We start from the raw sequence: 25662 nt of genomic DNA, 5'->3' as shown, positions 1-25662 counted from the left end.
GCGTTTTCTAGATCATCAATGGTGTCATGAGACGCGTACCAATACATACCTTGGGACTTTCTTTTGTTACTTCCAACATCAGCTCGTAGTTGAAATGCCCAAATCCAACAGAATGGCCGATGCTGTTGGATGATCAGAACTCTCAAGTAAATGAGTGACCAGATACAGTCAGGAGACCGATGAATCCGCTATTCTACATTGTATCGTGTTAATACATGCACCCGCCTAGATCCAGCCCTCGATACATCACCGGCACCTCTCCTACGAACCCTCGAGAAAACACCAACGAAGAGAAACCACCCTCATCATCATCATGGTCCTGGAGCGCGGCCTACCGCCCCGCGTCCGCCCCGCCTGACCCTACTCCCCGATCCTCGCGGCGGCGGCCCACCCAGCCCTCTACCCGACCCCCCGTACCCGCCTCGCGGCCCTCGAACCGTCCCATCGTCTCCCCGTCCAACACCAGTGTGAACGTCTGGTGCGACGCCATGTTGACTGTCTGCGGCGTGAGCGCCACCACCAGCACCGCGTCCCCCATGTCCACCTCGACGACCACCACCCCCTCTTGGATGGACGTTCATAGCAGGCTGAATGAACCCACCTCTTCCGCCCCGCCCGAAGCGGATCGCAGGCGGAACGAGCGAGAGCGACGAGAGACCCGATGCGAGCGCGTCGACGTCCCCCGATCCAGGCGCTGGCGATGTCCCGTCCGCCGGTCTAGGGGTGGCCGTGTTCGAGTCGTGTTCGTTGTGTTCCGATTCCCCATCTCCACCGCCCCCGCCCTCGCTCTCGTCGTCCGAGCTCCGCGCGTCCTCGTCCATCGCCGCTTCCCCATCTACGCCAACGTCAACACCAACACCAACACCAACATCATCCTCATCTCCCCCTTTCTCTCGTGGCTTCCACGTCCCGCGAATCATACTCGCCCCGTCGCCCCACCGCTTCAGCAGCCCGCCGACACCCTTGTTCGTGACCGCGAAAAAGTACTCCTTTGGATATGCGTGTGCCTGGATGAGGTGCAGACGCCGCGCTTTCGGTGTGAGGAAGGGGCGGTTACATGATGCGAGGTAGCATGCGAACTGAGTGCGCAGGGCGCGAGACCGCAGGGACGGAGGCGGGGGCGGGAACGTGAGGTGCCGTGTGTGCGCGGAGAGAGGCAAGAGCGTCAGACCCGCATCAGCGCACCGAGAACACAAACGCGCACGCACGATCTTCTCCCCCCGATCGCGGCGCAGCGCCGCAATGGGATCATGACACTCCGTAATATGCTAACCACCCACATCCGCATCCACATCCACATCCGCCCCATCCACGCAGAACACAAAACCATCAGCTCACCAACACACCAAGACCACAAGCACATCCACGACCACTCACCAGCTCCAACATCCGCGCATCCGGAAACACCCCCGCACACCCCCTTAGCGCACACACGTGCGCATGGTACTTGGCGTAGTGCGCCTCGAGCGCGCGCGAGTCCGCGAGCGACGTCGGCGCGTGCGCGGGCGGGTGGCATGTCGGCGGGAGCGTGCACAGCAGCGGCGCGCGGCCTGTGCTGCTGGAGCGCTGGGTCTTGGGCGTCGGTTCGCGGGCGTCGGGGTCAGTGGGTGTGTCTGAGCCTGGATCGGGGCGGGTGGTGGGAGAGGTGTTTGAGGATGGTGTTGGGGAGGAGGTCGATGGGTCGATGGATGTGGGTGGGTGGGTGGTGGAGCTCGTGCGTCGTCGTTTCGTCGCCATTGTACTAGGAGTGTGAAGTGTACAGATGTTCCTTACTGCACGATGAGTAGTTCCCCTGACTGGTCGAATGAGAGCTGCTAGTCGAGGCCTTGCGCGCTAACAGAGATCTAGTGGACGGTGCAAGAGACACCTGGCCGGAAAAAGAATTGTAAAAGCCCCTATTCCACTCGGGGTTTTACCGACGTCTTTCCGTTGCCACATTGTCATCGAACATCGGGATCTCAGCAACTTGGCCCACGGATTGATCAGATGCGCAGAAGGTAACTTGTAATACGCTGGACTCCGCGACTTTTTCAGAAACTACCATCGTTATCAAGATCAGCCTACGCCTCTTCTCTTGCCTCTTCTTCAAGTTGCCACTCACCCACCGCCCTTATCTCCTCGTCGACCGCTATCTACCATCCCAGTGCGGTCGTTTATTTCCATTTCACTACCTAGCTAAACATGACCGGAGGCTCAAAAGACGACTCCAGGCACCGTCGCAGTACTCGAGCGAAGGTGAAAGAACAGCTGTGGTCGGCCTCCCTGTGAGGACTCCACGACCTCCACTTTGACCGTCACTTCTTTCGTGACGAGAATGTTAAGGTTGGCCCATGGGCTGACATTAATGCCTACTATCGGGTTCGCGGAATTAGGCACTAATATCAGCTCGATGTCGGGCTACTCATGGGTGGTCTTCATTCGCAGCGCATACCTTCCTGAGTCTCCACGTGAGGTGCACCACCTTATGCGGACGCTGAGGAGAGTATGCGCTGGGAAGAACTCCACTTAATGCACAAGGTGGTTGGGCTCGGAGAAACGGACTGACATGACTTTGACGGTAAGACACAACGGCACTGATATAGTTCCAAGTTGTCGGTGAGGCGTCGGTGGGGGTAGTTTGGGAAACAAGGGGAGTCTGTAGACAAAAGTCCTCGAATGAGCAAAGCTGATCTGACCGACGATAGGAACCGCTAGAATGGCTGGGTACGCCGGTATGAGATTAAAATACCTCCTCTCAGTGCCCCTCTTCACGAACACTAGTACTGGCCATCACCTCTTCTGGTCACTAGGATATGCCGGTGTGGACACTCAGGAACGTAGAGCGCCAAATGGCTAGTACTCGTTTCAAACTCGTTTCTGACATTTGTGCTGAGATTTAAGGGACGGGTATCAGCTCGACGTCCAGTCACTCACTCTCTCATCCTCGGGACATACCCTCCAGAGTGGATGATATGCCCAGAAGATGAGTGACAGGGAAGCACGTTCAACACCAGATCGGTGTAAACGGCGCCGTGATCTGCGTGGATTGGCAAAGGCACAGAGCGGACTAAGTCAAGTCAACTCGTCGTCGGATGAGACAGGCATACTAACGATACAACCCGGTCGTGAAACTCGTATGTGCTTGCGCGTTGGATTACCTCCCCAGTAATCTTTCTTGAAGCTGACATGCACCTGTATAGTGGTTGGAGCGCTATCTGTGTATGCGAACAGTGCGAGTGGCACGGGGAAGACGCTCGTGCCAGGGATCGTATGGCTGGCCTTACTAGTTATTGGTCTTCCGGCTTCTGGGTCTGGGTTGACCACGTCCGTAGTATGTTTATGGCTTTCAATTGTATGTTACATTCAAGTCGCAGAGTTCATTACTGAGCGAACTAAGCTGAATATGATACCTCGCCCAAACTTCGCCCACTGGAGAGGGCTACAGCGCCGCCGGAGATACCCGCGAGTGATAATTGAGTATGTGGGCTTGTGGATATTTTACCGACGTCTCTCCGTTGCTCCTCCGCTATCGTCCGCTATCGTCTCATCGAAATTTGAGACTCCAGCATTCAACCTATGCATCGATGAGGCGGAGAGAGCGCACTAGGAAGTCGTCGCTTTTTCAGAAACCACATCGTTATCGAGATCAACCAGATTGTCACCCACCCGTATCTTTCCTCTCCCTCCTCCCTGTCGTCCTCAAGCATATTCGCCTTCATGCCGACCACAGTTTCTGGCGCAGTCATATGATCGACCTACTTTGGCCATACGCTCATATGTTGGACGGACGATGGCTACCGTCGATTACAAGAGTGGCGACCTTGCCACTGTCGTGGGCGCTGGTTCCGTGCCACAGTGAGCTGATCTTTGCTCGTATGTTATCTGGCACCCGCTCGCCAACAGATGCAGTCCGCGAAAATGACCGGATTTAAGCTTGAAGGACCCTGCAATAGACCGCAAGATCTCCGGCGATCAAAGGCGTAGGTGAGTCCATCAAACCGTACTCTAAAGGCTGCAGGTCTTGACGCTCTTCGTCCACCAAGCCTACCTATCTATCAAGGACATCAAATAGAGGAACCAACGCTAGGCCTTCGACGATGGCTAGGGCGACGCCTGAGTGGACTTGGGCGAAAAGAATGTATTGCAAGATGCCAACGACTAACGGGGCAAATAACGGGAACTAAACAAGAGTTTTGATAAACGAACGAAAGGGGTCGGAGTGGTATAAGGAACGATGAAAAAGTTTGATGCCGGGTATAGGTATGTGCCAATGTCCTCCTGTTAGGACTCCACCACCTCGACCTCGACCGTTACTTCTTTTGTGACGAGGATGTTTATGTCGCTCCACGGGTTGGTATTAGGGCCTGCAATCCTGTTGCGGAATTAGGCACTAATATCAGCTCGAGGTCTGGCTACTCACGGGTGCTCTTCATTGAGAGCGCATACTCGCTGGAGCCTCCAAGTGAGGTGCATCAGGTAGAACTCCACCTAAGCCGCACAAGGTGAGTGGTTGAGCGGGATAGACTGTTAAGACCACTTACCTCGAACAAGCCATTTGGCTGCCAATAGAGGATGGGGTTCCATCTAAATTCTCTGCCATGACGGACTAAAGGGAAAGATGCGACGGATTTACTGAGGAGGCGGCGCAAGGTTCTAGGTGTTTGTGGGCGTAAAAGCCAAGCAGACTTGTCAAATTCGATTGGCATCCTGGTTACGTCGTAGGGGGATTTCCGCAACGATACAACCCGGACGTGAAGCTCGTATATGTTTGCAGGTCAATTTATCTTCCTCTTATCCTCCTTTGCAGACCTTTAGTAACGTGAGCTTGCCCAATAGCGGGAGCACCGTCAACGCGTGCAACAGCAGGTAGCTTCAGCGGAGCGTTGCGTAGCAGTGTCATGTAGTAGGAGGTCATGCATGCGTGCCTGGTGTTGGTCATTGGTTCACTAGCTTTTCTATCTCTGCTAAGTCGTAATCGCGGGTGAACTCAATGACTTCGTCGGCGTGGCATGATCATGTAAACTGTGTACGAACTCGTGAGATCACCTCGCAAAGGTATCAATCACGGCCATGATTTTGTGGATAAACACTGCAGATATTTGGGGATATACACAGTGGCAGAAGTAAGACGGGTAGTACTCGGGTGAAAGTGCCGACCCACTGCTAGTAGGTAAGAAGAGTTTGGGAAAGATCTTCTTCCAGTTCATCGCCAAACCGTTAACTTTCGCGGCGATTTGTCCTACTAGGAATGTCTCGTCTACATATTTCCATCCGCGACTTTCAAAAAGCAACAAACATCTAGGTTGCACAGAGTCCATTACTGAACAGTACTTCGCCCACTAGAGAGCTGCAGCGCCGCCGGAGATACCCGCGACTAAATATGCGAGCTTGTGGGTATTTTACCGACGTCTCTCCGTTTGCTATCGTCCCCACCGAACATTGAGATCCCAACATTCAGTCCATCCATCGATGGGACGGAGAGAGCGCACTGGGAAGTCGTCACTTTTTCAGAAACCACGTCGTTATCGAGATCAACCAGATTGTCACCCACCCGTATCTTTCCCCTCCCTCCTTCCTGTCGTCCTCAAGCATATCCACCCTCATGCCGACCACACTTTCTGGCGCGGCCATATGATCGACATACTTTGGCCATACGTTCATACGTTGGACGGGAGATAGCTACCGTCTATTACAAGGGCGGATACTTTGTCACGTCGTGGTCGCTGGTTTGGTGTCACAGTGAGCTGATCTCTGCTGGTACGTTGTCTGGCACACACTCGCCAACAGGCCTAATCCGTGAAACCGACCCGATCTAAGCTTGAAAGAGCTTGCAATAGACTGCAAGATCTCCGGTGATCAGAGGCATAGGTGAGTCCATTAAAGTATATTATTAAAGCTGCAGGTCTTGACGCTCTTCGTCCACCAGACCTGCCTATCTATCAAGGACACCAAATAGGAATCAGAGCTAGTACTTGGACGATGGCTAAGGCGACGCCGGAGTGGCTTTGGAAAACAGTCTATTGCGAGAAACCAACGATCAACGAAGCAAACAACGGACTGGACAAGAGTATTGATAAACGAGCGAAAGGAATTGGAGTGTATAAGGAACGACGAAGAAGTTTGGTTTGGGATGCAGGTGCGTGCTGGTCACGGTGTCCTCCCTGTTACGACTCTACCACCTCCACTTCGACCGTGACTTCTTTCGTGACCAGAATGTTTACGTCGCTCCACGTGCTGGTATTTGTGCTTATGATCCTGATGCGGAATTAGGCACTAATATCAGCTCGAGGTCTGGCTACTCACGGGTACTCTTCATTGGCAGCACATACTCGCCGGAGCCTCCAGGTGAGGTGTACCAGGTAGAGCTCCACCTACACCGCGCAAGGTGAGTGGTTGAGTGGAACAGACTGCTGAGCCCACTTACGTCACGCAAGCCATTTGGCTGCCAATAGAGGATGGGGTTCCATCTGAAAGTGTCTGCCATGGCGGAGGAGGGAGAGGTTGGATGGGCATGTCGAGCGAGGAATGCGGGGCTTATATGTGTGAGTGAACTGAATTACCTTCCAGTTTGGTGCGCAGGTCTGCCATCGTTGGCTTCTCAATTATCACTCGGCTAGCTGACCCTCGCCTTTTTCACGTTCCCGACACCTGCTGTTCGGCTCTCCTTACCAAACATCCTTTACACTCTCGGTGGTGGTGTTCCTGCTGGGTCCTCTTCAGCGATGACTTAGATAGGTTCAGAAGTCGTAAACCTCCACCAACATTCTCGCTGGTAGACACGTGTAACCTTGGTGTGACGGTTTCATACAGTATACCGCATTTCTAAACAAGTCGAACATTCTGTGCCCTCTCCCTTACGCGAACTTGTGTGACGTGCACATGACCTGCCTTTTAATTAAAAGCTTCTATGTCAACAGCAAGCACATCAGAATTTAACCTTAAAGTGTTTATTGACCCTGAGTACAGCGTTCTAGGGTGCTTCTCATTGTGGGTGCATGGGTAAAACGCAGCACGGACGTCTCAAGTTCGGGTCTCGGCGGGTCTAGATTCTGTTTCTGAGATAGAATGGATTCCATCGCTGATACGAGGGCAGACTGCGGGTCAATACAGTAAGAGTTTCTGGGACATTGGTGTCTGGCAGCGCTCACTGCAAAGAAAAACCTTTCTGTGAAGCTCGAATGCTTATGTCTACGTGGTATAATGATCGTATTATCAAAAAGAATAATTGGTACGAGCAACCTAAGGAGCTCCTTCAACAGAGGTAATGCGTACATCAGAACCGAGTACGCGTTCCAATAATCCAGGATCGGCGGCGAGCGCTGCGACATCGTGTTTATCCGTCCTGATGGACGAATATGGGATGGTCTGCAGCCGAGGGCAGCGTCTCCTGAGAGCAGCGGCCTCGAGCAGCGTGAACTCGACGCCAGGTTTGGCGATGCGAAACTCGCGAAGCTCCGGCCACGCAGAGGCCAGCTCGATGAGCTGCGCTGCGGTCAAGCGGCCGTTCTTAACTTGATGTCCGGTGGTCAAGGGGAACTGGATGCCTGTGAGGTTCGGGAAAACGCACAACGGGCGAAGCGTCTCGTAAACGGACTTCCTGCTTGCCGTCACCATTCTGAGCGAATAAACGTATCCCTCCCGCATGTCGCTGATGCAAAACGTCTCGAGAGAGTCAACAGAGACCGTATTTGCTAGCAGGAGACCCATCTTGGAAAAGGAGGTGGTGTCAAACTGGCCCAGCATAGCAAAGTGTCGCAAGGTTGGGGGCTGGTGGCTCGATGGGATGTCCTCAAAAGAGCGGAATAGGATGCGCAGAGCATTGGCAACCTCGCTGCAACAGGACGTGCGGAACTTCAGCGAGCTGAGTCTTAGAAGCGGCCTGCTCGATGGCAGCGGCAATGAACGAAACTCGTCCAGGCAAATATGCGAGTTGAGCAATAGGTTGAGGTCGTCAAGATCGGTGAAATGACCAAGATGCAGTAGCATCTGGACATCGACCGGGCCAGTGTACGACCGGAGGTGGTCCCATTTCGAGATGTATAGTGGGAACAAGCGATGGTAGTCCAGGGGGCGTTGATGAAGGAAAGGGGGATCAGGAGTGAAAGTAAATGCCCGAAGATTTGGACAGCCGCTTGGAAGCGAAGGCCGCTTCTGATCATAATCTAGCGCATCCTCTAGAGAAATGGCATCGACGTCGTCGAGATGAGTCGGAGGAGCCTTCGGAAGCATGTACCGTGGCATCGGTCCCCGAAGAGCCCGAAGATTGGGGAAAAGGATAGGAATACACTTTGCAGATACGAAGGCCTTTTTGATTGAGGAGCCAATGGTGACTGGTCTCCCACGATACCAAGGATAATGCAACTCGGGATAGTACTCGTACCCGAGAAAGAGCCTCATCCAGTGATCATCTTCCTCTTTGATGCAATCTCCGATTCCAATGGTTTTGACTTTGCTGGCCTTGGATATGAAGATACGCCAGTCGTTTGAGGTCATCTCGCGAACGAACGACTGGGGACATGGATGGTCAACGGCCCACATTCCCGGGCAGTGCGCCAACAGCGTTGTTATCACGTACCAGAACCCAGGGTTTTGAGTGCGTCCCCATCGACGCCATGTAGCCTAACTCATTATATTGCTCTCGCAACTTCAGCTCCCATAAGTTATGCGGCAAGCACATCAGAAGCTCGTATACGTGGGCCAGATGCCGAGGAATCTTGTCCGCAGCGACTGCATGAAAGTGAGAGCATACGCGGGCCAGAGAGACTAAAGTACTCCTGTCGCTAACAAAGTCGAAGATGACATCAAGAAGTTCGGGCAGGAGGAGGCACTGGGGCATGTTCGCGTTATTGGGACCACGCCGTGAATCAGGCTGGCCATGGAACGCTGCTTCGGGTGCAGGAAGGGAACTACCTGTCATTGTGATGTCAGCTTCACTTGGAATAGCCAGCTAACCGAAAGGACAGCTCACGACGTAGACGTAACAACCGCGACAACTGTCGCTTCATTGGCCAATGGTGGAGAGTAGCGCTGGAGACCGAGAGAGCTCTGCCCGGACGAATAGGACGGCACTAAGGTGCGGTGGGAGAGGAAAAGAACCTGCGGGTAAGTTAAGTAGCGCTCCCAACAGAGTCTTCAATAGAGCACGAGCGCCTGAGAGCAGAGTGTTTCCGAAAGGCTAACGTAAGTTCGCCATGACAATGCAACATATCTTCGGACCAACGGCCCGTGTGGTCGGATTTCCTGTAATATGAGGCGACGTGGGGTCTCAAGTGTGATAAATTGCGACAAACCTCCGGTCTTCGGCGTGTCTGCAGAGACTGTGACGATTCGCGGTGCTGTCATGTCATCCTGGTGGATTAGAGGGACACGCCGATCTACTCCGACTAATAGCTCCGACAGCGGAGTGTATGTCGGCAGCTTTACCACTGCTACGCCCCACGCGTCAAGCGAGTTGTGCAATGATCTAAGTTGTGTTCAGTGGTCTCAAAATCGACAACTACCTACTGTTGAACGAGTAACTGACAAGCGCAAATGAAAGAAAATGAACTCCACAAGAAAATAACAATCTGTCGCTCATGAGCACCCGTTGAGCACCCGTTTGCTCTCAGCTCAAGTGATACTACAGTTGATATGTCGATAATGCATACGGTAAAAATGCCCCAAATCCTATGCATTATCAACATTATGCAAAAGCATATAATTCCCACGGTTGAAGAGCAGTCACGTGGTTAATTTTGAGCGTAAAGGTTTTCTAGTTACTTTGGTTTTAAGAAATAAGTTTCTGAAGAAGTGGGTTGTGCAGTACGGAGCTCCTCGGAATGCAGCATTGACACTGAACACAATCCCATTTTGCTAAGTGTCCAGCTGGGATGGATGTCGAGCGTGCTTGAATTTTGCTTGAATTTGAGAACGAGACTGGAGTGAAGTTGAGTGGCCCTGTTTGGAGGGTCCAGAAAGGCTCAGCTACGTCTCCTTGTGTCATGTCCTTGTGGGCATCGCAAAACTCAAAAGCACGTAACCCGGCCATTCCTCTAAAGTGAGGTTCTTGCCACGCTTCTTGGGTGCTGACTCAGCACTGAGGGCTTATCCGTGGATTTGATGCGTTTTGCGGGGTTCTCGGAAGCTTGGGGAGTGGACCATTAGTGCATTTTTGTACAGAAGTGTGTTAATTTATGTAAAAACGGACAACGGATACCAGGTTCAGACCCATCCCATAATGCATAATTGCTCCGAGAATGCTATGGATTATGGATTATGGATTATTTTGCATATTTGGCGGGCATCTTTTAGATAAATGCAAAATTCTATGCATTATGAGCATTATGCATTATTGACCTATGCATTATCGACATATCAACTGTACGAGGAATGCGGGCGGCTGTTTAAGCACTCGGAGAGACAAGGTCCACTAAACCTTGCTCTCCTATACAAGCTCGTCGATGGTAACCGTTACGGGTTCCTGGAAATGTCTCAAGGAGCACCTGGGCAACGCATGAGCTGAACGTTCACTCGCCAACTCTGTCATCTCCGCTGGGTCAACGATGTCGCGTAACCTGTCCGTCAGATGCCATAGCCCGACGGTCTTTTCCTTGAGCACAAGACACGCCTCAGTTACACTTCGGCATTTAGACGGTAATGGAGGGGAACACAATATCGTGACTAACGACGACGATGCTCTTATGCGTGGGGATACTACAACTCGCATGATGATAAGGGGTGAGGAAGAGAAAGGCAAGGTGAGGGGAGATGAGGAGGGACTGGAAGATTTGGGCGAACTCTTGTAGATGAAAAAGCCCAGGGGCTTAGCACATCGGGAAATTGTCTGAATACATTCGGACGTTAGGGGATGTAGGGCTCTGTATCTTGAAAATACATCGAAAGAGGGGACACCAACGTACGTTCCGATTGGTCAACGTATTCTACCATTCAATACAATTCACACTCGAGCAATTCTGCTTCAACGAACCGCGGTCGATCCCGTCGTCTTGTTGGCATGAGCTGAGGAGACCCGCATTTAATATCAGCTCGTAAATGGGTGCGGAAGTGTTCCCCCTGGTCCTGCATTCAGTCTTTTGGAGCAGCGAGCGAGGTGAAGAGCACAGGAGTCTACAACCAAGCAACGGCAAACAAAAGCCGACCATCTGCTTGTAGATACGATTAATAGCCACATCCTCGTCTACTTGTGCCCTCGCACGCCGAGACTCTATCACTGCATGTGACAGGGTGCATTCGGGTTCGAGTGCAATGCGGAAACGCAGAGACTGTAGAGTCGGACAAAGGACATCAGAGGATAGGTAAACTCCGGAGCTGCAGTTCAGCGCAAGCAAGATGCGCTGTGCATAGTTGCGGAACAAGGCAAGCTCGAGGTGCTTGAGTGGATGGCCCCGTAGGCATCCAAGGAAGTCGTCTAAATCGATGTTCGCGTCGTAAACGGCCAGACCCTCGAGTGCATCGGTGTAACCCAGCAACTCGTCCATTGTTAGAGCGCAAATATGCAATGGCGAGGTTGGGCCAGGCCGAGTCGAACGTGTGATAGTGAGCCGTTTGAGGCCAGGAGTGCGAAAGGTGTTGATGAATTCAATACCGGCGTAGCTTGACGTCGGGATCCGAAGCGTGAGCGCCTCAAGAGACGCCAGCCAAACAGGCTGCATCCGTTCGGGAAAGATGTCTATATGTTGCGAATCTCTGGAATTTTCAAAACTGACGCTGAGGTCGAGCGTGCGGAGCGCAGTCAACTCGCGGATCCCTTGGATAAGAACAGCGTAGACATTCGACATGAAGCCCGTGATGTACGAGTTGATGACGAGGTGAGACAGGGTGGACGATGATGCATGCCGAAACTGCGCAAAGGAGGTACGAAGGTTACCGAGGTCGTTGATTTGAACATATGGAATGTGAAGTGAACTGCCATCTAAATCGAGTGTCGTAGACGCGCGAAACAATTCAGCGACCGGGAGATGCCTGTTCCATCTGATACGGCATCGTCTAGAAAGGCAGGAAGAAGCATAGTGACTCTCGTCGTATTGACTATGCACCATACAAGTCTTGAGCATTTCAAAGCTTGGATGTTGGGGACAGGGAGATGTTCTAGGAGGGCGCGGCCCAACTGAGAAACGAGGCATTGTGATAGATTCGCACACCATCGCTGAAGGTGAAGATTCGATAGGTTCAACACTGGAACGAAATTCAAGATAGACACATATTCAAACGGAGTGGTAGCTGGGTAGAAATGAGATGGATAAAGTTTGCGAACTCAGGGATCAATGTATACATACCTCTGCCCCGGCTTTCCCTTTGTCTCGTCGCGAGTGAGTCTCAGCGTTTTATCGTTGTGTGACGTAGATCAAGAGCTTGTTATCACACGAATGTTTGATTTAGAGTTATTTGAGTGGCAGTCGAACCTCATGCATATAGTATCGACTTGCTAGTCCCTTAGTTGAGCGCCTCGTCGATATATTGGCGATGCTACTCACGATGTCCTTCAAGTCGTGCTATGGGTACGAGCGCATCGAGGCAACGAAGCAAAATGAAGACACCAAAAAGTCGCTGCCCGTTGCCAGCTACCGCGGCGTCTATCCAAGTACCTACGTCGCGGAGTTACGGGCCGTGTTGCAGCCTTCTTTCCCGCCGTGTGCCGCTCCATTAATCTCCGGTTCGTATACGCCTCGACTGCGTTAGAGGGTATAGCTCCAAGCTGGCTGTATACGCGGACATCTTCACATCGTATCGTACCAATACATGCAGTCGATTCGTTTCAGAATATACACAACCTACCGATAAACCCCTGACCCGTAGCATGTCCCTGCATCCTTAGCTTTAAAGGAGCTAGGGTTCGAGAGGAGCACACGAAAGACATTCACAAAGTACATCCGCTCGCCATTGAGCTCCTTCTCCCACACCTCCTCTAGCACCGCACTCGCATCTCCCCCGCTCGTCTTCTCGCGGAACGCCTTGACGGTATTGAGCGACGTCGAGCCCTCCCCACAGACCCTGCCGATCCGCGCCCTCAAAAGCCGGCGCTGGTCGATCCCAAGCTTCACTTTGACGTGGTTCCACACGGCGGAGTGCAGACGAATGATCTGCGCGCTCGGGAGCGGCGTCCGAGTGCATACACCCGTTTCACCCGACCCATTCCCAAGCGCGCCTAGGCCGCTCACGAGATGCGTCGCGTCAAACAGCGCGAGCTCGATTCGCCGCACGACGCACTGGCCCAAGCATTCCATCAGGTCGTTCACGTCTACCTTGCGAACAGCCAGCGAGAGGCTCTCGAGGGCGGAAACAGGTGCAAGAAGCTTGGCGAGTTGAAGGCCACACTTGGACGCGGCCGTTGGTCTCCGCTCGTCCTGTGCCCCGCGCGCGATACGCAGGCGGGCCAGAGACGGGAGGTCGAACGCGGTCTCTACGAAGCTGGCGCTGTGGTAGTCTGAAAGGGGGAATTCTAGTTCTAGACTATGCAGATGGGGTAAACGGATGGGTTCGGCGGGAGGGGTAAACGAGATGTTCCACGGTGCTAGTACGGTGTCAGAGGACGAGTAGGAGGGGAGAGCGTGGGTAAGCGTGATAGAGAGGGACTGAAGGGATTTGAGATTTGAGATGCAGTGCAGGATAGTGTTGTATGAGCAGAAGCGCTGCTGGGCGATGACAACAGACAAGGAGAGGTGCGCGAGATGCGCCCAGGGGATGGACATGTACACCGCCGCTGAAGACTGTAGCTTGTCAAGGTGGTGCAGAGGGATGCGTGTGACATGTAGGGCAGGTGCGGGCAGAGGCTCGCGCACAGGCACAGGCACAGACGTCACAGCAGATGAAGGTACGTTCCCGTCAGACTCGGAGTCCCAGCTATCCAAGTCGAGCGTGGCCGACCACGGACGGTCTGGATGCTCAAGGTTCACGCTCACGCGTCGGAGGTAAGGCGATTCGCGCGAGAGCTGTGCCCAGTGTATGAGGATGTCGTGCGTGCCGTGCACGCTCAGCGCCGTGATCCTGTGTTCGTATCGCTCAGACACGCGCTCAGCCACGACAGCGTGGACGCGTTCTGCCCACTGCGACGCCTTGATGCTTGGGTGCACCTTGCAGTCAGGGGTGATACAGTCGGAGGGAGGCTGGAGATGCGATGCGAGGACGAGTAGCTGGCCTGAGAACCGGGCGGCGGGCGAGAATTCGCGGTCGACGATAGCAATATAGTCGGCAAGGGAGAGCCCAGTGCTATCGACCGTGGTTATGGGACGGGGGGTGGATGAGCTGGATCCTGCGCACCGGCGACGCGCGTCGCAGATGGACGTGAGGGCCTTGACGAGTGCCTTGCGGACACGACCGATGGCGTTTTCAGAGGTGTGTTCACGAACGCCTGGAAGGGCCCATGATACCCAATACTGGTCGTCGAGGGATTTGCGCTTGAGCGTGGGCCGCTGGAGGGACTCAGACTGTTTCTCCTTGTCGTAGCCCTCGAAAGAGGATACTAGCGTTTCATCGTCTCGAAAGATGAAGCTATCCTTGGAGAATGACGAGCGCTTTTCCCACCGTCAGTGACACGAAGCGCTTTGAATGAAGAAGGGCTCACAAAGTCGACGCTCTTGGTGTCACAACGCTCGTCTGGAGCGATAGTACTTGCATCATCAAAAGCCATGGCACTAGGGTGATCGGTGACTCAGTGAGAAAAGAAACTGCGGACCGAGCGAGTAAGTTGGGCTTTATGCATTATCCTGTACCGCCTCCATTCCCAAGCTCTGAGGCCGGGAAAATGACCATTTTGCGTAGAGCACGCCGGACGATGCGGAGATTCTGTGCCGCTCTCCACGGTCATGAGGGCGAGACAAACAGACGCCCAGAGTCACATCCTCGTAGCGGTCACGCAGTCACCCGTCTAGCAAGCCAAACGCGTGACAGAGCGTGACACTACGCCGTTCCCACTTCCTCATTTGTTCTCGCTGCAACTCCAAAATGTCGTCCAAGCGCAAATGGGACCAGGCCGCACCCGACGCAGGCACCAACATAGACGATGACAACAATTCGCACCCCTCCAAGGCACCCAAAGCCGAGGACGGCAAGACCGCGTCCGAGGCTGCCGCCGCCGCTGCAGCCATCGCGGCCAAGATCGCGGCCCAGTTCAAGGACGGCGTCGGCGCAGCGGGCAGCGTCCAGCTCGGCATGCGCGACCCACACGACGCAGAGTTTACGCACGATATCGACATCAACGACGTGCGCAATCGTTATTTGTTGACGCGAGGGAGCACGCAGTCGGACGTGAGTTATTTTCTAGTCCAATGTTCCGCGTTCATGGTTCGGGGGCGCTAATCGTGTTTTCTGTCTTTTGCCATTCCTATCTTGTCGTCCGACTTGCCTTGGTGTGTGGACATGTAGATTCACGAGGAGACAGGCGCGTCGGTCAGCACCAAAGGCACCTGGTATCCGGACCGGACAAAGGCGTCAGATAGGGACCCACCCCTGTACCTCCACCTCTCTGCGAACAACAAGGAGGTTCTACAGAAGGCTATAGATAGAGTCAATGACCTCATTAACACTGACCTTGGCCCGCTTGTGGAGGACAAGAAGGACCGCCTGCGCGAAAAGGTGCGTTCACCGACCTTCCGTTCGCCTTCACTTTGACACGTGCTCACTTTCGTCCTTTTCTCGTTATCGCTCGCCTGTGTTTTTCGCAGCGTAAATGGCCAGAAGAGAAGCTTCCCGTCGGGCTGGAGTCGATACGAAACTTCAACGTGCGAGCAAAGGTGGTCGGGCCCCAGGTGAGAATGCAGTTTTCGTTCATGACCATGTTGCTTACATCTTGGGGCGTAGGGTATGTTCGTCAAGTATATTCAACAAGAAACGGGCACCCGCGTCCAAATAAAAGGTCTCGGCTCCGGCTTCGTTGATCAAGAAACAGGCCGCGAGTCCGACGAGCCGATGCACATCCACATAACGTGCGTTTACCTTTTCGCCTTCTATCTCCCATTCTCATCCACGCATCTTTCGTACTAGCGGACCGGACGAAGGCCAAATTGCACGCGCAAAAGTCCTCACCGAGGACCTGCTCGAGGTCGTCCGCGCCGAGCACGCAAAGGCACAGTTGGCCATGCAACAGCAGCAGATGGAGCTCCACCAGGCTCAGATGCACTTTGCGCAGTACGCACAGGTGGGCGGCTACGGGGGTGTAGCGCCTCAGCCGCCATCCGGCGAGGCACCACCGCCACCACCTGGAGAACAGCCGCCTCCGCCGCCCGACGGGAGTGCACCGCCGCAGACGCCGTACACAGGTGCTACCCCTGGTCAGGATGGGGGACAGGATGCATATGCTGCGTATTGGTACGTCGTTCCCTCCCCCTTCTATGCTCTTTGCTGATGGTACGTTCGCTGCGTAGGGCACAGTACGGGTACGACGTCAACTCGGAGCAGTTCAAGGAGTGGGCCGCGCAGCAACAGGCGCAGTATGGACAGTACTACGCTCAGCAAGCACAGCAGGGGCAGACGCCGGGACAGGATGGCACGCCTCAGCCGCCAGCGCCAGCGCCGGCCGGGGACGCTCCGCCGCCGCCGCCACCTCCTGCATAGTCGGCATCTTCACCTGCTTATGGTAGCGTTACGTGCTTGGCCGCTGGAGCGGTGCTGCGTGTGATGCAGGGGCTGCTGGGAGAGTGGTGCTCGTCGAGGGCATGCTGTCGCTTGGAATTTTTTGCCTGTATTTTGACGTTACTTGATTCAAGCATACTATCTTATGCGTATGCATTATGTACGGCACGTTTTTGCTATCGCTTGCTAGTGATATCATTCGGTTGCGGGATATGTGGTCTCTCGGTATTCTCCGTTTGTTGTGCAAGTGATTGGGTGTCGGAGCAAGCTTTGAGGTTTAGTACTGACTGTATGTCATGTTTGCTTCCGAGACACGTTGCCGAAGAGGATACCCCGCATCTCCCCGACTTGCCGATCATTTCGGGTCGCCGCCTACCCCGCGTCGCGTTTCTTCCCTTTCTCATAACAAACCCTTCCATTCACCATGGCCAACACCCATCAAACACTCCCTCCTGCTCTCTGGCCCTCCACAGCCCGCAACATCTCGCAACACTTTCCGTCGTCTTTGAAGGTGCGCACGTTTCACAAAGTAATTGCGTAGTATTAGCTTGATGGACTGACACAACTCGTCGACGTCCTAGACATGACCTCGTTCGGCACCAACCCAGCCGTCAACGCCTGGAGCGCCCCTTCTGTCGTAGAGCAAGCTCGCTCACAACTACGTACCGCCGAACGCAAGGCCCTCTCCGCCGGCGACACCGAAATCGCGCGCCAGCTGCGCTCGGAACGGAACATGCTCACCAAGGTCTGCGCCCTGCCCGCTGAAATGCTCGCCACCATTCTGTGGTGGTGCTCGTGCTCTGGTATCTACACTGGCGACGACGATGACGATGGAGACGGCGACGGTGACACGGACATCGTGCAGCTCACGCACGTCTGCCGGCTCTGGCGCTCGGTCGCGCTCGCGACGCCGCAGCTGTGGACGTATCACTCCGTGCATGCCCACACGAATGTGGATAGGCTGAAGACCACGCTGGAGCGTGCGAGAGGCGCTTTGCTGGATCTGGAAGTGGCGTTGGATGAGCCGGAGGCGTCGAGGTCGGAGGCTGCGGAGGTCGTACGGGGGCTGCTTGGCAGGAAAGAAGGGATGTCGAGGGTGAGACGTTTGGCGCTGGTTGTTGCGAGGGCGGAGGATGTGGGAGTGTGTAAGTGGCCTGCGCCGGCACTCGAGAGCTTTGACTTGAGCTATACGGCTCGTCCGCGGAGAGGTTTTGAAGGCTTTAGGCTGTATGACGATGAGGACGAGCAGCGGGAGGGGAGATGGTTAAGGAGCGGGATACATATCGAGGCGGCGCTCTTTGGTGACTCGAGTCCGGCGCTTCGTCAACTGGCGCTTCATAACATTGCCCTACCGTGGACGTCATTTATATTCCACAGCTTGACATCGCTCCAGCTGTCAGAGAGCCCAACTCTTATGGAACCGAAATTGGACGAGCTATTGACCGCTCTCCACGCCTCGCCGAACCTCGAGTTCCTCGAGCTCTCTCGATATTTTCCATTGATCCCTAAAGATGATGTATCCGCGCAGCTCTGGGCGACCAACCCCCACGCCGTCAACCTACCACGGCTGGAGCATCTCATTATATCCAGAGCACCCTTCTACGAGTACGCACAGGTCCTGAATCATCTTCACTTTCCGGCGACCGCCAGGGTGCGGCTCGAGTGGGTGCACTTCTCCGGCTGGGGCGGGGAGCTCTTTGCCACGTGTCCTCAGGCTCTCATGCCGTTGCGGATTCTCGAAAGGAGGGTCGACGACTCTGCCCCTTCCGCCGCCTCTGGTTTTGACTCGTCGCATGATGTGTGTCTCAGTATCGAGCAAACGCCAGACAGCTACGTGATCCAGCTACATCTTCTCCCAGCGGTGGTGGATGCAGCAGATGACCATCCCGACGATTTCGCATGGTATTACCCGTCTTCCGAGCTCCCAGCGCTACCCGTTCTCGACGCCACCTTCCTCTGTCCCTTCGCTCCCTCGGACCCTTACCCGCGCGGCCTGATCCATCTCAGCGATCTAAACCTCCCCGCAGTGCACACGCTGAAGCTCGCAGGGCTTTGGCCTCCCGCAGAGGAATTTTGGCGCGGCGTGCTGCACCAGGCCACGGCGATGCGCAGGCTGAGCGTGGGTCTAGAGAAGCCACAGGTTCTGGTAGGGTTGCTGAGAGCGCTCACGCCTAAAGCGCCTTCGTCGACGGCAGCGTCTCCCGAGGGTGTGATTGCACCGCAGCTTGCTGAGCTGCATCTCACGGGCGCTGCGATCAAGAGCGTCGACCCGGGCATTGTCGTGCGTGTGCTTGATGCAAGGGCGCGTGCGGGGGTGCGGTTGGGGAAGGTGACGGTCGATGCGGCACATGTGGCTCAGGGCTTTGCGGAGGCGCTGGGTGCGGAGCTTGTCGGTGAAGGTGATCTGAACGAAGATGAGTCGGTTGTCGACGAGGTGTCTACGAATGGGGAGGACGAGGATGATAGCGATGATGAGTTGGATGGGGATGATGGAGAGGCCCAGAGTAATAGCGGGGAAAGCGACGAAGAAAGAAGTGAAAATGAGTAGATGGTTGGATGTATTCAAATATTTCACAGTTGGTGTGTAAGATTATTTCTAACGATGACTTGACTAGCTGTGGATTCCTGCCTTTCTCTGGTCAAGTACAAGCTCCAAAGTTTGCATAATACCGTCGGACCCGTTGTATATCTGCTAGTCAACGTTGGGAAAATCTTCTAGGCTTTGTTGGCGCAGTCACTGACGAGCGCGAGCTAATTTTACCCTCATGGAGGGCGTCTATGTACACGTGTGAAAATAAACAAAAGAGAGCATCCAATTGCGACTCACCTCTGTGTTGCGATCCCCACTGTTCTCCTTTAATCACCGCAACCAGACGAGCTGTATTTCAGTTCCCAGGTAAGCAAACTGCAGCATTGTCATCCATCTTACTAACGTTTCAGAACACCAAGAACGATCCAGAGACCTTGACAGCCCGTACTAGCCATCCCCTTCCCATGTCGTTCACTGGCGGAGAGTTTGCACCAAAGATCTGCACTCTCCCACCCGAAGTCCTCGCTCACATAATGATTCTGTCCAAGTCGCAAGGAACCTCAGACCCTTCTGTACAAATGATCCTCTTCAGCCACGTATGCCGCCACTGGCGCCACGCCGCCCTCTCCTTTCCACACCTGTGGTCCCATATTGTCGCAGCAGACGGGCACTTCAATACGAAGAGAATACAGACGTCCCTAGAGCGATCAAAGTCTACGCTTCTAGACGTCGAAGTTGATCTTAGGGCCGCGCTCCAGCAGACCGACATCGTCATGTTCAGGCTGTACTCGGTGCTGTTCGATCTGCTAAGGCAGACGTCCCGATTTCGGCGCCTTGTCGTGCGTTCCCTACGGGACGCGCTTTCCCATGGTCTTCTGGACACGCCTGCACCATATCTGCAGGAGCTTACGTTGATCAAAGAGTCGGAAACGATGCACGACGTGAGGCCGATCTCGATCCCCCACCCGCTGTTTGGCGGTGAGATGCCGTCTTTGCGAGCCTTGTCGACGGTTGGATTCGCCCCGCCCGAGGGCTCGCTGACCTTTTCCGGGTTGACTTATCTTCGCATCGCGGACGGAGTATCCGACCGTGTAAAGCCCATCCTTCCACAGATTCTGAATATACTTGGTTGCTGCGCATTGACGCTCGAGACGCTCGAGCTCTCTAATTGTCTGGGACACAATGACATGCACCATCCCGGTGATTCCTTGACAGTACTTGCGAAGCTTAAACATCTCGAAGTAATGAAGATAGGATATGCTGCTGTCGCAAAGCTCACAGACCGCCTTCACCTCCCCAGCGACAGCCAAATCAACCTCCTAAACATTGGATTCGACTCCCCCGTTTCTGGAAAGTTCTTCTTCGAAAGCGTCCTCCCCAACGATGTGTTCATCCCGCACTGCCCGACTGCGCATCCAGGACGGGACCTCACTCTTGTATCAAACAGATGCCTTCAGGAATCCGTGGTCATGAAGATGTACGACAGAAGTATGCATGAAAGCGGAACACCGTGGCATCACTATGAGCCACCAGTGAAAGGGCTGCGACTGAACCTTTCTCTGGACTGGTTCTTTGTACATATCTTCCCCGACACGCTCGTTCGTGGTATCTTCCAGGACGGACCCCCTTTGTCTGATATCCACACGCTTCGAGTCCAGGGTACAAACTATCCCAGCGACGCATCGTTCTGGGCGGGCCTGCTCAGGGGGGTCACCAACGTACACCGTCTCTCCATCGGCTCAGAACTCGAAGCGACGCACGTTTCGTGTATACTCCAATCTCTCCTTCCCTCCCAGTCAGACGTATCTCAGGATGACCGACCTGCCGCTCTCCCGTTACCACAGCTCAGTCACTTGCACATCTCGGCGAAGTGTATTATGGAGACAGACAAGGACTTTGTGCGCCGTGTGTTGGACGAGCGCGAACGAGCTGGAGCGAAGCTAGAAACCGTGACAATTGCTGGTGGAGTCTCGCCTAGGACAGACCTACGAGCATATGCGGAAAGGATTGGAGCCTCTGTAGTTGACGATGAAAAGTGCGAGGATGGGCTCGGGTAGAGGAGCTTACGACCTCCAAAGTCCGTCAGTTTAGTAGAGGCTGGAGGCACGCTCCAAGCTCCAAGTGCCCTGTTGATCGTTTCCCTGCGTAGTCTCAATAAATATGGGCACCGAGTACTAGTAAGACACTGGTTTCAGCCATAGGCCAGCTTCCGAATAGTAAGCAACCGGAGGTGATTCTAATGTCAGAAAGACCTATCGCTTGCACCTGCGGGGGTTATAACCATAATGTAGCGAATGATACTTACCTTGACGATCCTACGCTCAACTTACGCTTTTATAAGTGACAGAGTATCCCAGCAGTCTCCCTCCATTCTCCCTCGGCACGGAGGCTTTCGCTGGTCCAGGGGCGGGATGACAGCTCGGGCCGAGAGCTGACGCCCACAGCCGGGACTCCGAGGAAACATACGCAATTGGGATTGCTTATGATGCCTTCACACTCCTCTCTTTCCTTTCTCTCACCAACTCAACATGTCTGGTCAGCCCCGCATCCCAACCCTCTCCCTTCCTTTCGCTGACACGAGCGCAGCAGCAGCCACAGGAAAATCCGCACTCGTCCTCGGTGCGACCGGCGCCACAGGAAAGCATCTCCTACGGGATGTACTCGCGTCGCCTGAGTTCACGCGCGTCGGCGAGTACGGGCGCCGTGTTACGTCCTCCGAGGCCATCGCGGGGCTCGCGGGGAGGGAGAAGCTCGAGCAGCGAACCATGGACTACGAGAAGCTGGGCGAGAGCGGGTTGAAGGGTGGGCGGTGGGATGTTGTGTATGTAGCGTAAGTCGCAACGTTATGGGCTGTGCCCCTGGCCTTGGAGCTGACTTGTATCGTATTCATGCGTCAGTATGGGGACCACCCGCGCGAAAGCAGGTAGCGCTGAGGCCTTTACGAAGATTGACCGGGAGTGAGCGAGCTTGCGGGGTGGTGATGATTGCATGCAGCTTACGGTCCTTATCACTCCCCGCAGGTACGTAGTCAATGCGGCCAAAGAAGCAAAGACCGACGACCCTACCAATGAGCAGCGCCTCGTGTATCTCTCGGTGCGTAGTTCTCATCCCGCGACTGCTGACTCCTATTCTGTATCCTGACTCGGAGACACACGCACAGTCCACAGGCGCGAACGCGTCCTCGCCTTTCCTCTACCCCAAGTACGTCTTTCCCTTTCTATTTTCTACTCTTTCCAGCTTACCACAATCTGGATGACGCACTACAGGAGCAAAGGCCTCACGGAGCTCGAGCTCGCTGGGCTGGGCTACAAGGAGACGATTGTCTTCCGCCCCGCATTCCTGAAAGGCGCCGAGCGTCCCGACCATCGTATTGCCGAGAGCATCTTCGGGTGCGTTGAGCTTTGCACACTCTACTACGATCATGATATCTGATATGTGCATAGTTGCATCACCGGCATCTTGTCGACTGTATCGTCCAGCATGGAGATTCCGGTGCGTATGAACTCGTCAAAACGTAAGATTTGGCTTTAAGACTTTTATTCTTCAGATTCAGTTATGTGCCAAGAGCATCTGCAATGCAGGACGCTTGGGTGTCGCCGGCTTGCCTGCCTCTGCCCAGGCTGAGAAGGCGGGCAAGGAGGGTGCATGGTTCACGCTGATCAACAACGCTGGGGCTATTAACCTTGGCAAGGCCGATGTGTAAGAGTATGAGTGTTCTGGATTTTGCTGAGGCGCGAGCGGTTATAGACGTGCGCTGATTTATTTCAAGACCTGTTTTCTTGACCTACCGCAGTAAAACGCGAGCTAAATGTAACTTTACCGCGAAAGGCACCTATTACGTGGGAGTGGGATGGTACGTGCATGTGTGGCGGTGTGGAAGCTTTCCTCTCTTTGCTACCCCGCAGCCCGCAATATCCTGCTTTACTCTGTTGCTTTCTTGAAGATGTGCGTTTCGCAAAGTATGCTCAGTACTACCTTCGAAGACTATCACAGGTCCTCGTCGAGATTCGACATGACATACATGTTCATATTCAGTAACCCGGTCATCAACGCGTCACGGTGGGGCGCCCCATCAGTGGTCGTACAACTTCGCGCCAACTTGTGTGCTGCCGAACTGAAAGTCCTCACTGTCAACGCCATCGAAGTCGTGCGTGTCGGTTTCGCACGGAGCAAACACGAGGCTCATCAGGATCTGCACGCTGCCCACCGAAAACTCGCGCCGGCATTCTGGAGCAAGCCCTGGCTCCCAAGCCGCGGCAACACTACGTCAGCCTCGGCTGGGGGGCTTTGCCGTTCGGGATGACGGCAGGATCCCCACTGGGGGCAGTTTCAGATGTTTTGGCGAAAAACGTGAGGAAAACATGCGAAACATGTTTTAAATCTTGACAATAATTGGTTGTTCCCCATGGGTTTTTAGTATGTTTCCACCATGTTCTTCGGCAAAACGACCGGAAATGCCCCAAGTGGGAGCCGAGCGCTGACGTCCACAACTGGGACTCCAGGCATATATACGCAGCCGGGTCTAACGATATCTTTACCATTCTCTTCCCTCTCATTTCTCTAGCCAGCATGTCAGGTCAGCCCCTGGCAAACCCCTCCTCAATTTCCTTTCACTAATACCAGCAAACTCACCCAATACCAGGCAAATCCGCACTCGTCCTCGGCGCGACCGGCGCGACCGGCAAGCACCTCCTGCGGCACGTCCTCGCGTCGCCCGAGTTCACGCGCGTCGGCGAGTACGGGCGCCGCGTCACGCCCGCCGAGACTATCGAGATGTATGCGGGGAAGGAGAAGCTTGAGCAGCGCACGATGGATTTTGAGAGGCTCAGCGAGAGCGGGTTGAATGAAGGGCGGTGGGATGTTGTGTACATTGTGTGCGTCGTTTGTGTTCTTTGCACGAGCTCGAGGCTGATCTCTGGTATTTTTTACCCTTTTGTTGCCCTATGTAGTATGGGTACGAATCGCGCAACAGCTGGCAGCGCCGAGGCGTTTACAAAGATCGACCGGGAGTGAGTGTGCCTGCGTAGTGGAACCAGCTGTGTGCGGCTTACGTTCATTCGCGGCAGATACGTCGTGAGAGCAGCCAAAGAGGCAAGGACAGACGACCCCACACACGAGCAGCGCCTCGTTTATCTCTCGGTACGTGGTCCTCGCCCCGCAACTCCCGACTCCTAAATTAATTCGGAAACGCACGGGCACAGTCCGCAGGGGCGAACGCGTCTTCTCATTTCCTCTACGCCAAGTACGTCTTTCCCTTGCTCTTCTCCTACCACTCCCTACCGAGCTGAATGGCGCGCTGCAGGAGCAAAGGCCTCACCGAGCTCGAGCTCGCCGCACTTGGCTACAAGGAAACCATCGTCTTCCGTCCTGCGTTTCTGAAAGGTGCTGAGCGCCCCGAGCGTCGTGTTGCCGAGAGCGTTTTCGGGTACGTCGAGCGCTACACGCTATGATCATCGTATCTAATACAGATGTCCACACGCACAGCTACATCAGCGGTGCCCTGTCGACCGTGTCGTCCAGCATGGAGATTCCGGTGCGTGTCAACAAAATGTGCGTTGACTGAATTTGAGATCGGTTTCTGTGCTTCAGATCCAGCTATGCGCCAAGAGCATCTGCAACGCGGGACGCTTGGGTGTCGCGGGATTGCCGACCTCTGCCCAGGCTGAGAGGGCGGGAAAAGAAGGAGCCTGGTTCACGCTGATTAACAATTCCGGGGCTAACAAACTTGGCAAGGCAGATGTGTAGGAGCCCAAGTATTCTGGGTTTTGCCGAGGCTCTCGGTTATAGACGCATGCTGAGCCATTTGTGACATGTCTTTCTTGTCCTATCGCAAGGAAATGAAATTTAACTGTACCTTCACCATGCTAGTCGCCTATTGCGTGGAAGGCACCCATGGATTATTGATACCTTTATCGCAGTCGGATCGTCGTGTGTATCCCATAACGCTCTCTCTCTCAGTGCCTTCCATCTACAATGACGTATTTTCTCCTCTGGCATGGTTGAACCAGTATGGGTGGCTGCCTGGTTTAGCAAGATCGATTCCTGTATAGTGTTGAGGACCCGACGGCATTGGCGTAGGCGGCGTAGGGAGCTCCGGGCAGGCTGGAGCCTCGAAGAGGGCACAATGCTCGTGGCTCCTCATCGCTGCTATTCGAGATCACTCAGCTCCATCATGGCAAATTCGGGCCTGTACACAATCGCGAGTATCCCATATGCACGCACGCATTCTCAGCCTGTGACGACATTAGCATCTCCAAAGTGAAGGCAGGGGAGGAGGGTGCAATTTCCCATCTGATGTTAAGTGACTAGAGAAGTACTTTAGTCAAACGACGATATTCGTTCGCTCTTTCAGTTCTTTTATCTGATCCTGTTTTGGCCAACGTCAAAAGGCGAAGGTGCGACTTATACGAGCGGGAACGCTGAGTGCTGCTTTTCAAATTTGAGCACTCAATGCAACTCATCTAGTCCGCGTCTATTACAAGACAGGACTGTTTTGTATTATGCGTAGCGAATACAGCCTACACTTATATCGACAATAGAGCACTCTAGTCCATCAGGTTTGCCACATGTGAATGCGGTGGACTCAG

At 54.3% G+C, this 25662-nt stretch overlaps 10 protein-coding genes across 10 annotated transcripts; 6 read left to right on the top strand and 4 right to left on the bottom strand.

Moving 5' to 3' along the window:
• Positions 1-208: 208 nt before the first annotated feature.
• On the top strand, positions 209-1623 carry CONPUDRAFT_85486 (uncharacterized protein). Its single transcript, XM_007776440.1, has 3 exons — positions 209-1079; positions 1209-1268; positions 1378-1623. The coding sequence occupies exon 1, from the start codon at positions 216-218 to the stop codon at positions 1059-1061; it is 846 nt and encodes a 281-aa protein (XP_007774630.1). The 5' UTR covers positions 209-215; the 3' UTR covers positions 1062-1079; positions 1209-1268; positions 1378-1623.
• Positions 1624-3750: 2127 nt separating this feature from the next.
• On the bottom strand, positions 3751-4880 carry CONPUDRAFT_85484 (uncharacterized protein; the record flags this gene model as incomplete). The annotated part of the gene is made up of 4 exons (XM_007776439.1): positions 3751-3963; positions 4023-4481; positions 4531-4753; positions 4816-4880. Coding segments are annotated over 3 exons (361 nt in total), but the record flags the coding sequence as incomplete, so codon positions are not given.
• Positions 4881-5842: 962 nt separating this feature from the next.
• Positions 5843-6787, bottom strand: CONPUDRAFT_169607 (uncharacterized protein). Its single transcript, XM_007776438.1, has 3 exons — positions 6404-6787; positions 6283-6350; positions 5843-6234 (listed from the first exon to the last, which is right to left on the bottom strand). The coding sequence occupies exons 1-3, from the start codon at positions 6461-6463 to the stop codon at positions 6144-6146; spliced, it is 219 nt and encodes a 72-aa protein (XP_007774628.1). The 5' UTR covers positions 6464-6787; the 3' UTR covers positions 5843-6143.
• Positions 6788-7017: 230 nt separating this feature from the next.
• CONPUDRAFT_140155 (uncharacterized protein) lies at positions 7018-9097 on the bottom strand. The gene is made up of 3 exons (XM_007776437.1): positions 8948-9097; positions 8555-8889; positions 7018-8487 (listed from the first exon to the last, which is right to left on the bottom strand). The coding sequence occupies exons 1-3, from the start codon at positions 8982-8984 to the stop codon at positions 7219-7221; spliced, it is 1641 nt and encodes a 546-aa protein (XP_007774627.1). The 5' UTR covers positions 8985-9097; the 3' UTR covers positions 7018-7218.
• Positions 9098-12628: 3531 nt separating this feature from the next.
• On the bottom strand, positions 12629-14630 carry CONPUDRAFT_140154 (uncharacterized protein). The gene is made up of 2 exons (XM_007776436.1): positions 14540-14630; positions 12629-14489 (listed from the first exon to the last, which is right to left on the bottom strand). The coding sequence occupies exons 1-2, from the start codon at positions 14603-14605 to the stop codon at positions 12750-12752; spliced, it is 1806 nt and encodes a 601-aa protein (XP_007774626.1). The 5' UTR covers positions 14606-14630; the 3' UTR covers positions 12629-12749.
• A 289-nt stretch (positions 14631-14919) lies between these two features.
• On the top strand, positions 14920-16527 carry CONPUDRAFT_66132 (uncharacterized protein; the record flags this gene model as incomplete). The annotated part of the gene is made up of 6 exons (XM_007776279.1): positions 14920-15222; positions 15340-15549; positions 15639-15722; positions 15775-15899; positions 15958-16288; positions 16345-16527. 6 exons carry the CDS (start codon positions 14920-14922, stop codon positions 16525-16527), a joined length of 1236 nt encoding a protein of 411 aa, XP_007774469.1.
• A 442-nt stretch (positions 16528-16969) lies between these two features.
• CONPUDRAFT_169604 (uncharacterized protein) lies at positions 16970-19093 on the top strand (the record flags this gene model as incomplete). Its single annotated transcript, XM_007776435.1, has 2 exons — positions 16970-17056; positions 17093-19093. The coding sequence occupies 2 exons, from the start codon at positions 16970-16972 to the stop codon at positions 19091-19093; spliced, it is 2088 nt and encodes a 695-aa protein (XP_007774625.1).
• A 315-nt stretch (positions 19094-19408) lies between these two features.
• On the top strand, positions 19409-21356 carry CONPUDRAFT_169603 (uncharacterized protein). The gene is made up of 2 exons (XM_007776434.1): positions 19409-19441; positions 19495-21356. Exon 2 carries the CDS (start codon positions 19540-19542, stop codon positions 21130-21132), a length of 1593 nt encoding a protein of 530 aa, XP_007774624.1. The 5' UTR covers positions 19409-19441; positions 19495-19539; the 3' UTR covers positions 21133-21356.
• Positions 21357-21593: 237 nt separating this feature from the next.
• Positions 21594-22950, top strand: CONPUDRAFT_132147 (uncharacterized protein). The gene is made up of 8 exons (XM_007776433.1): positions 21594-21610; positions 21665-21905; positions 21973-22032; positions 22096-22168; positions 22236-22276; positions 22342-22464; positions 22519-22567; positions 22623-22950. The coding sequence occupies exons 1-8, from the start codon at positions 21604-21606 to the stop codon at positions 22776-22778; spliced, it is 750 nt and encodes a 249-aa protein (XP_007774623.1). The 5' UTR covers positions 21594-21603; the 3' UTR covers positions 22779-22950.
• Positions 22951-23099: 149 nt separating this feature from the next.
• On the top strand, positions 23100-24820 carry CONPUDRAFT_169601 (uncharacterized protein; the record flags this gene model as incomplete). The annotated part of the gene is made up of 9 exons (XM_007776432.1): positions 23100-23425; positions 23493-23651; positions 23718-23949; positions 24025-24084; positions 24142-24214; positions 24277-24317; positions 24378-24500; positions 24560-24608; positions 24665-24820. Exons 2-9 carry the CDS (start codon positions 23645-23647, stop codon positions 24818-24820), a joined length of 741 nt encoding a protein of 246 aa, XP_007774622.1. The 5' UTR covers positions 23100-23425; positions 23493-23644.
• Positions 24821-25662: the final 842 nt, after the last annotated feature.

The sequence above is a fragment of the Coniophora puteana genome (genome assembly GCF_000271625.1).
Source record: "Coniophora puteana RWD-64-598 SS2 unplaced genomic scaffold CONPUscaffold_17, whole genome shotgun sequence".
Taxonomy (NCBI): Eukaryota; Fungi; Basidiomycota; class Agaricomycetes; order Boletales; family Coniophoraceae; genus Coniophora; species Coniophora puteana.
This window is presented reverse-complemented; position numbering and strand designations above follow the sequence as displayed.